This window comes from Saimiri boliviensis, chromosome 2, assembly GCF_048565385.1.
Source record: "Saimiri boliviensis isolate mSaiBol1 chromosome 2, mSaiBol1.pri, whole genome shotgun sequence".
Lineage (NCBI taxonomy): Eukaryota > Metazoa > Chordata > Mammalia > Primates > Cebidae > Saimiri > Saimiri boliviensis.
The window spans coordinates 187,379,183-187,395,239 of NC_133450.1; the positions used below are offsets into that span (position 1 = coordinate 187,379,183).

Sequence of the window (16,057 nt, forward strand, 5' to 3'; positions counted from 1 at the left end):
ATTTTTGCATTTTTAGTAGAGACGGGGTTTCACTATGTTAGCCACGCTGGCCTTGAACTCCTGACCTCAGGTGACCCACCCACCTCTGCCTCCCAAAGTACTGCGATTAGAGGCATGAGCCACTGTACCTGGCCTCAAGCTGTTCATATTTTATCTTGAAGATAAGGGGGAGCCTTTGATGACTTTATGCAGAGGAATGAAACAATTAGATAGCAGTGATTATAGTGATATGAGCAGTTTGCTGCATTAAAAATATTTTTAATGATAGAATATTACAGACATATCTAGACAGCTTCATAAAACAAATGTTTAAATATATTAGTATAAGGAGGGCAAAAGATAGACTTTTGCCAACCATCCCAGAAAGCCTCCATATGCCTCTTGCCAATCACAACCCCCTCCTCCCTAAAAGTACCTACTATCCCAACTTTTGTGATAATTACTCCCTTCTTGTTCTTTTTATGTTATCACCCAAGTATGCATCTTTAAACACTAGAGTTCATTTTTGCTTGTTTTTTTCTTTCTGATATCATAGATATATATTTAATTAAATTAATTAATTAATTAATTAATTTTGAGATGGACTCTCACTCTGTCACCCAGGCTGGAGTGCAGTGGCTGTGATCATGGCTCACTGCAACCTCTGCCTGCCTTCTGGGTTCAAGAGATTCTCCTGCCTCAGCTTCCTGAGTAGCTGGGACTACAGGCACATGCTACCACACCCTGGTTCGAGACCAGCCTGACCAACATGGTGGAATCCTGTCTGTACTAAAAATACAAAAATTAGCCAGGTATGGTGGTGAGCGCCTGTAGTCCCAGCTACTCGGGAGGCTGAGGCAGGAGAATTGCTTGGACCCAGGAGGCGGAAGTTGCAGTGAACCGAGATCATGTCACTATACTCTATCCTGGGTGACAGAGCAAGACTGTCTCAAACACACACACACACAAACACACACATTGATCAGTACAGTTATGATTTGTGCATTTTTCTGTGTCTTATACTTCAATAGAGCTTTTATATTAAAAAACATGAGTGGATGTTGAACATTTCAAAATCCCTTAATAGTACTTAACCAATTGTTCATGGGTATTTTTCTTTGACTTACTAATATAATGAGTGTATTAATCAATTTCTATTAATAAATCATCTTGGCCTTTCTAAAATATATCCTACTTGGTTATGGTAAATTATTTAACTCTAATGATAGGTTCGATTTGCTTGTATTTCGTTTTGGATTTTTCTATCTATATTCACAAGTAAGGTTGGTGAATAGTTTTTGTTATTTTCCTATTTTCGATTTGAAGTGCTTCCCTTAATTATAGGTTCTTTACTACTGTTTTACATAGAAAGAGAAATTCTACAGTACTTACCTAATCAACTGTCTAGAAAAAGGGAAGAGAATAATTTCTAGTGTTTGAGTTTATGGTCCTTTGTGAGCTACCTGGTAATTACTACAATTTAGTAATTGATAGGTGAGTTCCTGTCATTGCCTGGACACATGGCTGTTCACATGGAGTCTGGGGCTTAAGTATTCCATCATTTTAATGTCATGGAATAATTAGCCAGTATTGGACTACTAATGAGTGGTGTTAACAGTTGCCTGGGAGTGTTTCGTTTGATAATTATAGACCTTATTTTTTTAATGTCACTATTTCTGATTTCTTACATTTTCCACTAGAAACAAGATAAAATGTGCAGACGAAGAAGCCTGTGAGTATGTTGCTATAGCCTACTCCGCCAGCCAAGGGAGGGGGATAAGTGCAGAGGTTTACCTTCTAGGAAAGAGGATGCAGTTTGGTCTTAGAACCGCTAGAATTTTTTTCACTGTGTGATCGCATAGTGGGTCTGGCTGCCTTCTTCCTCCATTAGCATGGGGGTGTTATTCTGTCTGAGAGACTGTGGCTTTCACATATAGGAAATTCTATAGTGTTTTTTGCAATGTCATTCAAGAATCATTGGCATGAGAGTCACCAAGTTGCTTGTTAAGAAAGATAGATTCCAAGACTGGGCGCGGTGGCTCACGCCTGTAATCCCAGCACTTTGGGAGGCCGAGGCGGGTGGATCACGAGGTCAGGAGTTCAAAACCAGCCTGGCCAAGATGTTGAAACCCTGTCTCTACTAAAAATACAAAAATTAGCTGGACACGGTTGCACGCGCCTGTAGTCCCAGCTACTCAGGAGGCTGAGGCAAGAGAAACGCTTGAACCTGGGGGGCGGAGGTTGCAGTGAGCCGAGATCGCGCCATTGCACTCCAGCCTGGGTGACAGAGTGAGACTCCGTCTCAAAAAAAAAAAAAAAGATTCCAACTATAACAAAAATGTAGATTCCTAAGCCACTCCAAGCCCTTTGAATTAGAATCTCTGTGAGTAGAGTTTAAAGTCTGCATTCTAAACAAGAGCCTCAAGTAATTCTTATTAAAATTAAAAGATGGCCAGGCATGATGATTCACACCTCATCCCAGCACTTTGGGAGCCTGAGGCAGGTGAATTGCTTGAGCTCAGGAGTTCGAGACCAGCCTGGGCAACATAGTGAGACCCCCATCTTTACAGAAAATACAAAATTAGCCGGGTGTGATGGTATGCACCTTTAGTCCCACCTTCTCAGGAGGCTGAAGTGGGAGGATTGGTTGAGGCTGCAGTGAGCCATGATTGTCACTGCACTCCAGTATGGGTGACAGGGCAAGACCCTGTTTCTAAAAACAAATTTTAAAAAAGTCTAGCCAAAAATCTGTAATAATTCAGAATAATTCTGTAATCTCTAATAATTCATAAGGTAATATGTTTCTTGATAAGGACAGTTAAATCTTCGAGGAAAGCACAAGCGGAAGGAGATTTTAGCAGACTTAACTACTAAGTTTGTTGACTGATTGGACATGGGAAGTGAAGTAAAGAGGAATTTTGGGAATGCTCCTGTGGTTTCTGGTTTCAAAGTATTGGGAGTTCAGTGGCTTTGGACTTGAGGTATACCTGCTATACTCCCATATCTCTGGAGAATTTTTAACATGGTAAATACAATGCCATTACTACTGGAGGCTGTGATACTGTGACTTTATAACAAGAAAAATATATTTTGATCTTTGTCCCTGGTTCCTGAAACAGAGCTCCTAATCCCTTAGAATTTTATGGGTGCTAAGGATGTCTGTTGTTCTAATGAGGGACTCTTGGTGGGCTTCTGCATAGGAGCCAGTTAGCAGAAAGACCAAGCCATGTTTGGAAGCTTGGAACTTTTTTTTTTTTTGAGTTGGAGTCTCACTCTGTCACCCAGGCTGGAGTGCAGTGGCTGCGATCTTGGCTCACTGAAAACTTCGCTTCCCAGGTTCAAGCAATTCTCCTGCCTTAGCTCCCAAGAAGCTGGGAGTACAGGTGCCTGCCACCATGCCCAGCTAATTTTTTTATTTTTAGTAGAGAAGGGGTTTCACTATGTTGGCCAGGCTGGTCTAGAACTCCTGACCACAAATGTACCCTCCTTGGCCTCTCAAGAAGCTTGGAACTTTTTTTTTTTTTTTGAGACGGAGTTTCGCTCTGGTTGCCCAGGCTGGAGTGCAATGGCGCAATCTCGGCTCACCGCAACCTCCGCCTCCTGGGTTCAGGCAATTCTCCTGCCTCAGCCTCCTGAGTAGCTGGGATTACAGGCACGCGCCACCATGCCCAGCTAATTTTTTTTTTTTTTTTTGTATTTTTAGTAGAGACGGGGTTTGACCATGTTGACCAGGATGGTCTCGATCTCTTGACCTCGTGATCCACCCGCCTCGACCTCCCAAAGTGCTGGGATTACAGGCTTGAGCCACCGTGCCCGGCCGAAGCTTGGAACTTTTAGCCCCATCCCCTCCTTCAGGAAAGGGAGATAAACTGGAGGTTGAGTTAATAATTGATCATGCCAGGCCAGGCACAGTGGTTCATCCCTGTAATCTCAGAATTTTGGGAGACTGAAGCACTAGGATCACTCCAGAAATTTGAGACCAGCCTGGGCAGCATAGTGAAACCCTGTCTCTACAAAAAATAATACTAATAATACTACTAATAGTTGATCATGCCTATATGATAAAGCCTCCATAAAAATCCCAAAACTATTGATTTTAGGAGCCTCTGTGTTGGCGAACACATCCATGTGCTGGAAGGTGGTGCATTCCAAATCCACAGGCAGAAACTCCTGTGCCCAGGACCCTTCCAGACCTTGTTCTGTGTATTTCTTCATGTGGCTATTCAACTATATCCTTTGTAACCCTTTACCATAGTTGGGTAAACCTAAGTAAAAATGTTTCCTTGAATTCTGTGAGTTGTCCTGCCTCAGCCTCCCATGTAGCTGGGATCACAGGCATGCACCACCATGCCCAGCTAACTTTTTGGTTTTGCCTGTTTTTGAACTTGTTATAAATTGAATTATGGCATTCCTTTGGAGCCAATTTCATTTCTTTTCTTTTCTTTTCTTTTTTTTTTTTTTCATATTGAGTCTTGCTCTGTCACCCAGGCTGGAATGCAGTGGTATGATCTCGGCTCACTGCAAGCAGCAGCTCCTGGGTTCAAGTGATTCTCCTGTCTCAGTCTCTCGAGAAGCTGGGATTACAGGTGCTCATCACCATGCCTGGCTGATTTTTGTATTTTTAGTAGAGATAGGTTTCACCATGTTGGCCAGGCTGGTCTCGAACTTCTGACCTCAGCTGATCTGCTCACCTCAGTCTCCCAAAGTGCTGGGATTCCAGGTGTGAGCCACCGCACCCGGCCTCACTGTGCATTCTTGCTAACAATGTACAAGAGTTCCAGTTGCTCCACAGCCTCACTGACGCTTTGGGTTATCAATTGTTCCTCTTCCTCTTCTTCCTTCTCCTCCTCCTCTTTTTCTTATTCTTTTTAAAATTTCTGTCTGCTTTTTAAATGTGGTTGTTCCTTAGGGTTCCCCCCACTTCATATAGTCATTTTTTTTTTTAGACCTGCACTCTGCCTTAGTGTTTTCATTTACTTGCATTTTTATTTATACTCATTTATAAATATTTGTTGAGCTTTTACATTGTGCCATGTATTATCAGGTGCTAAGGACACAGCAAAAGAACAAAGCAGAAAAATCCCTGCCCTTAATGGGAATGTATAGTCTGGAAACTCCCAAGTCTGTTTCACATCTCTTTCCTGAGCTCTGCACCTGTATATCTAGCTGTCTACTGGCCATGTTCATTTGAGATGTTCTGTAGCTATCTCAGAGTCAGTATACTTGACCCTGAATTAATCATCTTTTTCAGCTTGCCTGCCATGTTGTATTCTTATCTCAGTGAATAATGTCACATTCGTGTAGTAGCTCAAGCTAAAAACCTAAGCAATATTATTTAATCTTATTCTCCTCACTTTCCACATTCAATTACTCCTTAAATGCTATTGATTTTCCCTCCAGAATGTCTCGTGAATCTATCCACTTCTCTCTACCCGCTCTGCCAGTTCCCTAGTCCAGGCTGTCAACAGATGAGTATGCCATTCTCTTTACAAGCCTCCCTGACACCTCCTCCCTATGAGTCACCAGTCCTCTCTACCCTACCTACCACCAATGGCCACATTGTTCTCTTTCTAAAATGGAAAATCTGATTCTGTCTTTCCCATCTTAAACAGTGCTCCGATAGCACTGTATATTACTTAATATTAAAACATTACTTAAGATCCACAGTCATTAGGTTCTTTCATGATTCTGTAGCCTCTCATTCTAGATACGATGGAACTATTTTCAGCTCACTGAACATGGCTTAGCATGTATAATTTCCTTTTCCTGGGACAGTTTCTCCTTCCTTTTCTCAGCACTTATGCCTAGCATAACTAACTATCCTCAGTAACTGTTCTGCTGGCTAGTTATGTGTTTTAATGCATTTTTGGGGTAGGGAAGGAAATTTGCTTATTTAAACTGGTGTAATTTCTCTTATGATGGTTCTGAGCTAAAGTGATGAGATTATGGAGCTGGCTTGTCAGAGAACATGACTTGTTTTTTCATGGGTTAGAGATGGGCCCAGTAGATGGGATCAGATTATTCATTCAATTTATTAATACCGTAGATATTTACTAAGAACTTTTATGTATAGGAAACTGCTGTGCAGTGCTGTGGAGTGCTCAAAGATGAGGCAGTGTCCTGCAGAGAAAGGCTTCTTTTGGCTCACAGTTGTGGTGAGAAACATCACTGTCACTTGCCTGGAGTGATCTAGGTTGATAGACATATTCTGAGGTTCTATGTGATTATTTTTTTCCATTTTCTTTTAATACGAAATGAAGTAATTACCCTCTAGCAGCTGCTATGGGAACTGTTCTATAGAAGAGGTTTTTTTTTTTTTTTTTTTTTGCCTCTCCTCCCCTCCCCTCATAGTTAGAAAGTTAAATAAATTATTACAATTTAAAAATGGCACATTAAGCCAACATATCCTTTCTGAGAGGTGAGAAGAAGAGACATAGGTGGTTGGAAGAAAGTAAGTGCATATGAAGAAAACTGGCTGTCAGGGTATTGCTAAATAAGTAGTTGCATATTCCCAGGATTGAGGATTAGCTCAAGTAATGAAAACAGCCTGGGGTGGCATCATCCGATGTTCCCAGAATTTTGAGTCTTGCTGTAGACTTTCAAGGGAGTCACACACTTGGAACCAGGGCCTTATGGACCACACATTGAAAATCCCTTAGCAGACCCTGGAACTGTCAGAGTGTGCAGTTCTAGGAGTTATGTTTTTTTCTGCCTCTTACTTATTAGAACGCTGTAAGGCAAGCAAAAACCTGGCAACATGACAAAATAATAACGAATGCTAGTTGCTCACCATCTTCCGGGGACTGTGCTAAGCATTTTACATGTTTTTTCCTGTATGGTCTTTACAATAACCCAATGACACCTATGCTATTATTATTCTCATATTACAGATGAGGAAATATCTATAATAATTTTCTCAAGATCATGTAGCTAGTAAATGGCAGAGCTAGAATAACTGAACGTTGACTTTAAAACCCATATTCTTGGCTGGGCACAGTGGCTCACACCTGTAATCCCAGCACTTTGGGAGGCTGAGGTGAATGGATCACTGGAGGTCAGGAGTTTGAGGCCATCCTGGCCAACATGGTAAAACCCTGTCTCTACTAAAAATACAAAAATTAGCTGGTTGTGTTAGTGGATGCCTGTAATCCCAGCCACTTGGGAGGCTGAGGCATGAGAATTGCTTGAATCTGGGGATGGAGGTTGCAGTGAGCCAAGATTGCATCATCGCACTCTGGCCTGGGTGACAGAGTGAGTCTGTCTCAAAAAATTAAAAAACCATGCCTATGTCCTGAATGGTATTGTATGTGGTTTATTCTAGGGTTTTTATGGTTTTAGGTCTTATGTTTAAATCTTTAATCCATCTGGAGTTAATTTTTGTATAAGGTGTAAGGAAGGGATCTAGTTTCAGCTTTCTGCATATGGCTAGCCAGTTTTCCCAACACCATTTAATAAATGGGGAATCCTTTCCCCATTGCTTGTTTTTGTCTGGTTTGTCAAAGATCAGATGGTTGTAGATGTGTGGTGTTATTTCTGAGGCCTCTGTTCTGTTACATTGGTTTACATAGCTGTTTTGGTACCAGTACCATGCCGTTTTGATTACTGTAGCCTTGTAGTGTAGTTTAAAGTCAGGTGGTGTGATGCCTCCAGCTTTGTTTTTGTTTTTGTTTTTGTTTTTGTTTTTTTGCTTAGGATTGTCCTGGCTATGCAGCCTCTTCTTTTGGTTACATATGAAATTTAAGGTGGTTTTTTCCAATTCTGTGAAGAAAGTCAATGGTAGCTCGATGGGGATAGCATTGAGTCTGTAAATTACTTTAGGCAGCATGGCCATTTGCACAATATTGATTCTTCCTAACCATGAGCATGGAATGTTCTTCCATCTGTTTGTGTCCTCTCTTATTTCCTTGATCAGTGGTTTGTAGTTCTTCTTGAAGAGATCCTTCACATCCTCGTTAGTAGTATTCCTAGGTATTTGATTCTCTTTGTAGCAATTGTGAATGGAAGTTCACTCATGAGTTGGCTCTCTGACCGTTATTTGTGTACAGGAATGCTTGTGGTTTTTGCACATTGATTTTCTATTTTGAGACTTTTCTGAAGTTGCTTATCAGCTTAAAGAGATTTTGGGCAGAGAAAACCTAGGCAATACCTATGTCCTACATTTAGGACATAGGCATGGGCAAAGACTTCATGACTAAAACCCCAAAAGCAATGGCAACAAAAGCCAAGATAGACAAATGGGATCTAATTAAACTAAAGAGCTTCTGCACAGCAAAAGAAAATACCAACAGAATGGGAAAAGATTTTTGCAATCTACCCATATGACAAAGAGCTAATATCCAGAATCTAGAAAGAACTTAACTAATTGACAAGAAAAAAACAACCCCATCAAAAAGTGAAAGATAAGAAGTGAAAGACACTTCTCAAAAGAAAACATTTATGCAGCCAACAAACATATGAAGTTTATCATCACTGGTCATTAGAGAAATGCAAATCAAAACCACATTGAGATACCGTATCATGCCAGTTAGAATGGTGATCATTAAAAAATCAGGAGACAACAGATGCTAGAGAGAATGTGGAGAAATAGGAACACTTTTACACTGTTGGTGGGAGTGTAAATTAGTTCAAGCATTGTAGAAGACAGTGTGGCAATTCCTCAGGGATCTAGAACTAGAAATACCATTTGATCCAGCAATCCCATTACTGGATATATACCCAAAGGATTATAAATCATTCTATTACAAAGACAAATGCACACGTATGTTTATAGCGGCACTGTTCACAATAGCAAAGACTTGGAACCAACCCAAATGCCCATCAATGATAGACTGGATAAAGAAAATGTGGCACATATACACCATGGAATACTATGGAACCATAAAAAAGATGAGTTAATGTCCTTTGTAGGGACATGGATAAAACCAGGAACCATCATTCTCAGCAAACTGACACAAGAACAGAAAACCAAACACTGCATGTTCTCACTCATAAATGGGTGTTGAACAATGAGAACACATGGATACAAGGAGGGGAACATCACACACCAGGGCCTGTCAGGGGATGGGGGGCTAAGAGAGGGATAGCATTAGGAGAAATACCTAATATGGATGATGGGGTGATAGATGCAGCAAACCACCATGTCATGTGTATACCTGTGTGACACACCTGCACGCTCTGCACGTGTACCCCAGAACTTAAAGTATAATAATAATTTAAAAAACCATATTCTTAATTATGAAGCTATTTACTTCTTTTTTCTTGAGATTAAAGGCCTATTTTTAATGGTTTCTTAGTCACAATTAGTTGCCTGCAATTCAATTTGGGTGTGGGATAGGACTTAAATGTAATTAATATTGGATTTTTGATTTTGAAAAATAAATAAAAAATTTGAATTTTCTCCTGTCCTTCAAAGCTTCTGTGTTTTAATGGGTTTTATTAAAAATCTATAGGTAATTCAGAAGAAGTAGCCCTCTTTGAGGACCCAATAGGCTAGAGTGTTTTATTACATATTAGAAAATCGGAGATTAATTTCTTATGAGATAAACATTGCCATTCTTTGGCCTTTTAACTTTCAGTAGAGAGCAGCAAAATGGAACATCTTTGCTCCCAGACAAGGGAATTACTCCCTTACCCATGGTATCAGGGCCGAACCTCTCATAGATTTATTGTGATAGACTCAAGTTTGGTAAACACAGAGACAAGGAAAGTCTTCTTAGAGAAAGAGATCTATTTTTTTTTAAATTTTGACTAAGGAAAGGCATATGTACTCCTAAATGATGATGCTCTGAGACAGACCTAGACCAGAAGGGGGCTTACGGAGGAAGTAATTTGTTGTTGTTGTTGTTTTGTGGGGGGTTTTTTTGTTTTGTTTTGTTTTTTGGTGTTGTTAGTCTCTCTATAGTGAATGGCAAAGAGCAAGAATACTTTGTAGATTTGTCTCAAGTTGGTAGAAGGCAGAAACTCTACACGTTATGTAAAGTTAATAGAATACAAGTGGAGTAGGCTCAAGTAAGGTAAGGCACATAATACTTGCTGGGGTAGGGAAGTGACCTTTGAATTCCTTCAACAATTATCCTCAAAAATTATCTGCTGCTTCTTTGTGGTTTTCTTAGGTCACTGGACCTATTTGGGCTGGGGAGAGCAACTGAGTAAGTAAGAATTGAAATTCCTTATGATTTTCTTGATCTTACCCCAAGTACATACTCCCTCTGAACTGTGAAGCTGGATATTCATGCATACAAGCATATATACTTCCATTTCCCTCTCCTCTCCTACTTAAATCTCAGGAGACAATGATCTGTGGTGGAATGTCACATCATTTCAGGCTGGTTTCTTGATGGCTTGGTGTTTGTTTAGGTGTGTTACAAATTTCAAACCAAAGTCCCAGTCATAATCCTCACAAGATCTCCTAATTTTTATTCTCCAGAGGCAAGTAGTAGCATCAGCCCCCTAGTGTAGGACACCTCCTCCTTTGGTCCCTTTGACTAAGGAGTGCAGTGATCAGGAGAAGGCTCATTCTAGAATGAACTAGAGTTGGGATAATTGGTGTGCATTCTGATTTGGCTGGTTTTCTTGACTAGGAAGATACACAGAACAGACTGCTGCCTCGGGTTTATTGGTCTAGCAAATTGTGAATGCCATTTCAGCCAAAAACCTGCTTTTGTCAAGGAAACAAGAGAATGAGGACATGGCTTGACTTTTCTTGAAGTAGCCCAACTATGCCACCTTTGTTCTAGAGCTTACGGAGTGCACCCAGTTCTTCGTGGCAAAACATGTAGCCCTAGGCTGACATCACTTGTTTTGTTACTCATCTCATGGGATCTGGTTGAGTTTCAGTAATTAGGTATCTAGTAGGTACTAAGAGGGGCCAAAGTTTGTCCTGTCACTGGAATTTCTAATGAAGTATGTGCTTTCTGTGATTTGAATCCTCAGTATTTCTACCATTAGGGAACTACTCAAAAGCAGCTTGACCCATTTATGCCTAGTGTTCCATTATTGGAATACTAAGCATGTGGGAGTTATTTATATCCTACTGCTCAAGGGCATCACCAAGCAGTAGGCGACCTCAGGCATAAATTGCAACCTCAGGCGTAAGTGGGTTAACAGAGCTCAGGTAAGTTAAGGTTTTGAAGTAGAAAAGATAAGTCATGAAAAAAATGTGAATGAATTTTCTTTCTTTTCTTTGGTTGCTGAAGTTCTATTAATAGGTGTGCTCTGGATTTAAAGACCAATCCAGGAATACTACATAGTAGAGGGCTTCATTGTTCTGTATTTCACTGGATTTTGTTTGAGTGCCTGCTGTGGGTTTGGAGGCCCATCTTTGCTTGCGCCAGGTTAGATGATCTTCCTAGCCTACTTGTGCAGGTTTTATTTCCATCATTTCCATGTCATTTTATGTACCTATCAAATGAACTACAAAACGGCTTCTCAAAAATATACAGCCTTTCTCACCACTGGGCCTTTAATCATGCCACTGCTTTTATCCAAATTCTAGAAGATATTTCCCCTTTTCCTCCAATCTTCACCTATTAAAAACCCACCAGTTCTTCAAAGCCATCTCCTCCATAAAGTTCTGTACTTAGCCTATCAGGAACTGATTTTACTTTTAACTCATAGCACGTGGTTTATGCTATTTTCATGGTACTAACTTCCTTGTATAACAATTCAATATTTGTATCTATGTATTCTGTCTCCTGTTAGACTAAGTCTACATTCTGAATCTTCTGGGTTGTTCATCCTTGCATGTGTAGGTACTCGGTTAATATTTGAATGAGTAGGTGTTCCCAGACCTTTTAATTTTCCATCTTTCAAATAGACTTTACCAGGGGCTTTTCAACCTTAACCCTCAAACTGGCTCTCTTGTTCCTTCTTAGGCTGAGCCAACCAAACCGGCACTCAGTTTCTCTCTGTAAAGCCAGGGCTTTTCTTGTCTCCCAACATGGTGCTGTGGGGTAGATTGTGGAGTCCTTAAGATCATCACTCACACACTAAAAAAACAGTTATTTTTTTCAAATTGAAGTGTTACACATTTTCTTTAATTTCCCTTTTTAGTTTCTAATCAGGCTTGGTGGTGTCAGGAGGTTTACTTTTTAGGGAAACTGGAGATGATTGCCTCTCACTACCTTTTTCTGTTTCTCTCCTTTGTCTCACTTCATTCCTTATTTCTCTCCTATTCCTATTTTCTCTCTCCTGTCTTCTCCTTTTCATATTCTCTTCTACTCCCAACCTCTTCTTTCCATGGATGCTTTGTTTCTTAATATTTGCCCTTTATTTCTTTAGTATAGAAATGTTATGAGCCTTTAGGAAAGTTGTAGAGTATTCCTCCCTTTAGCCTAGCCAAAAAAAAAAAAAAAAAAAAAAAAAAACATTATTTAGGAGTAATAGTCACATGCAGTGAGAAAGTAAAAGCTGTAGATTTGGGTTGTGGGCTTCTGACTCTGGTTGAGCTGTACTCTCTGTCCTCAAAAGTGATAGGATTGTCTGATGTGGTTGCCTCTTGGAAACTCAATCTTGGTTCTCTGGGTTATGTGCTAATACTTTTCCTGCCAGAGTTTAGTAAATCTCTGGTTTTGTCTCCTTTGTTGCCTCTGCCCCCTCATCTGTATGCATAAATAGTCCAGCACTGACTGCTACAGACTTGCTCTTTCTCTGGGTTCAGAAAGAATTAAGTCTGAGTGGCATATGGTTTTGTCTCTGGGTCCTATTTTTCTTGTCTTCATAGCAACAGATGTATCAAGGTCTAAAACCAGTGCTTTCAAAGTCTCTTTTTCCTAATTTGTCATCAGAATGCTTTTTAGGCAGAACGATTTGCATCCCTCATGTTTGCTTTTGTTTTCAAGCTTTACTGCTCCTGCCCTGGTCAGTGGACTACTTGCTCCAAATGTCAAATATTACTAAGAATTGTTCCTAACCATTTGAACTTAAGTTTTATGTTGATATTTTTCCTCCTGTGGTTCTAACCACTCTCCTCTCCTTTTTTTTTTATGTTCACATGTAACCACAAACTCAAATGGATAAAGCTCATAAGATCATCTTACCCCTCTCTTCCATCTGTACCCAGAAATGTTATCGAGAGTCCAATGCTCAGATATTTTTCCTTACCTATAAAACTCACGTTTATGCTCTCTGTTTCTTTTAGTGGAATTCTTAACTACCAGGTTATCTAACAGAAGCCAAGGGATCATTTCCCTACTACCTTCCATATGGCCCCATGTTTTACAGTTCTGTCTGGGATTTTCTTTTTCTCATTCATTAACTGTTTTCTGTTTCCACTGTATAGATGCAAGTCCTTATCTCCCGCCTGAGCATTTATAAAAGCCTAGTCTTATCGTTTTCAGGAGGCTCCCACTGCCCACATTGCTACAAGATTATCTTTTAAAATTACTAACGAGTTCATTTTCTGCTAAAAGTACCTCCATTTTGGAATGGTAAACATTCCTTTTCCTCACTATGAGTTAAATAGGAACTTGGCAAGAAAGGACATGTGGAACTCTGTTAATCATACACATAGGGGTATGGTGTCAGATACAAGTTCTCTATAAAATAGGCTACAAAACACTCTTAGGTTGAGCTCCCTTTCCAAACACAGTGATGATTTCTAAGTGTGATCTTTTTAGCTAACTTTAAGAAAAAAACTGTAGCCAGTCAGGTGCTGGTCTGAAAAGCAGAAATAATTCTATGAAATTGTAGTCACTGCTGTTAGACAAACTTGGCTGCATTGTCAGCAAGATCCCATTGGCAGTGCATGTTTTTTCTTCTGTCAGCCCATTCTCTGCATGGGAGTTCTGAGCCTAGGGTATAGGTGCTTGACAGGAATTGTTAGAAAAACCCAACAATGCAGCAATACACTAAGAGTGCTACTGTTCTCAGTTGCATCTAGAGCCTTTAACTTCATTTCCAAGGCTTAGCTTTGACCTTCCTGATTTCCAGGACCAGCGTCTGATGTTGCACCTGCTTATTTGGTTCAATTCATATGTTTAAAAGTCTGAAAACACCAAGACAATGTTAAACAAAAGTTTTTTTGCCCCCCAAGATATGAAAAAAGCTATTTTTTTAAACCTCTGCTCCCATCCCCTTTCTTTAATAGCAGAGGACCAGACTGTATTTATGACATTTAAAAACAGTTTTTAATTATGGTTTTGATAGCCGGAGAAGCCGAATTCCAAAGAATTCTACAGTGGGAAAATGCAACCTGGAACTCCCCTAAAAATAAGCACTAAAATTAAGCTAAGTAAACTATCTCGTGTGATAAGGAAGAGAGACTTGTGGGTATTCATTCAGACAGTTCTGCTCATGGCTCTGAGGTCACTGGGCTCATGTGCAGCTCAGCTTGCTTTTGTTCTTAAAGTCCAGACTGGTTACTACTAAGTTAGAAGCAGAAATAATTCTGAAGAACTAAATAAAGCTGGAGTGCTTTGATTGAATATGCTTATTCCACAGCTTTTGAAGATCCTGATAGTGCAGTCGATGACCGAGATAGTGACTATCGCAGTGAGACCAGCAACAGCATCCCACCTCCTTACCATACAACTTCTCAGCCCAATGCCTCTGTGCATCAGTTCCCTGTGCAGGTGCGATTGCCACAGCAGCTGCTACTTCAAGGCAGTTCCCGGGACTCTTGTAATGACTCTATGCAAAGTTCTGACCTTGATTATCTGGAGCGGCGGGCTGTCAGGTGGGTATTGGGCACAAAATACTTTCTAATATCCAGGTCTCATGATGCAATTGGCAACAAGAATTTGGGTGCTTTAACTTGAAGAGGTAGCAGAAGTGTAGCAGTATCATGGGCCAAACTGCAGTCATTTTGCGTAGATTATTAGTCTTTTTTTCTCTTCCACACATTCATGTTCATACATTGCCATAAGGAATACTTCTCTTTATCATCAGTGATTCTCAACCGATCAGGGCAGGCCCACTTGGGGTGTATCTGCCCCACTTCCTGACTCAGTGAGTTTGGTATACCCTTCACCAAGATTAAAAACAGAAAAATCACAGATTGGATAATCCTTCTTGCCTAAATATTTCCCTGGGAACTTTAGAAGAAAACCGATATGATTTATTTGTAGCAGATTAGTATTTCACTGGAACTTTGTTTTAATTTTATTTCTTAAATATATAAAACATTTATGTGGTTTAAAAAATGTTAAGGTACAATATAGCATAATGAATTAATTTCCCACCCACACTTACCTTCCTCTACCCCATCCTCTTCCTGTTTCGTATTTGCCTTCCTGTTGTTTCTTATATATCCTTCCATTGACTTTTGTCATATATTCATGAGTATAAAGGCAAATACATACAGATGTGCTCTCCCCTGCCCCAAGATTTAAAAAAAAAATTTCAGACTTAAAGAAAATTTGGAAGAAATAATTCAGTGAACACCCATATTCGTGTTGCCTAGATTTACCAGTTGTGTTAACATTTTACCACATTTACTTTATCTCGTTCTCCCTATATGTATTCATATACACATATATTTTCTCTGAACCACTTAAAAATAAGTTGCAGATATTGTGTTACTTCACCAGAAAGTATTTCAGCATGTTACTCCTAAGAAAATGTACTTTCTCTTATATAACCTCAATATCATGATCACACTCAAGAAGTTTAATGATGCAATGTTATTATCTAATGTTTAGACCATATTTAAATTTCTCCAGTTATCTCCATAATGTTCTGTATGTATATTTGTTCCTTTCTGGTCCAGGATCCAATCCAGAACTGTGGTGCATTGCATTTGGTTTTCATGTTTCCTTAGCCTCCTTTAATTTAGCAAAATTTCATTACCTTCTTTTTTTGTTTTTTTGGTCTTTTAAGATTTTTTTTTTTTTTTTTAAGACAGATTCTCACTCTATCTCCCAGGCTGGAGTGCAGTGGGGTGATCTAGGCTCACTACAACCTCAGCCTCCTTGGTTTAAGTGATTCTCCTGAGTAGCTGAGACTACAGGTGCACACCACCCTGCTTGGCTCATTTTTGTATTTTTAGCAGAGACGGGGTTTCACTATGTTGGTCAGGCTGGTCTCGATCTCCTGACCTCAAACAATCTGCCTGCCTCTGCTTCCCAAAGTGCTGGAATTA

The 16,057-nt window shown here is 39.9% G+C and overlaps 1 protein-coding gene across 5 annotated transcripts in view; it reads left to right on the forward strand.

Moving 5' to 3' along the window:
• Window positions 1–16,057, forward strand: part of UNC13B (unc-13 homolog B) — a 237,284-nt gene that overhangs the window by 113,572 nt on the left and 107,655 nt on the right. For 3 of the 5 annotated variants that reach the window (XM_074395019.1, XM_039474777.2, XM_039474778.2), the window contains exon 8: window positions 14,419–14,653. In XM_074395019.1, coding sequence (XP_074251120.1) covers window positions 14,419–14,653 — 235 coding nt within the window. Of the gene's footprint in view, window positions 1–10,091; window positions 10,128–14,418; window positions 14,654–16,057 lie in introns of all 5 variants that reach the window. The other 2 variants (XM_074395017.1, XM_074395018.1) reach the window with 1 other exon arrangement.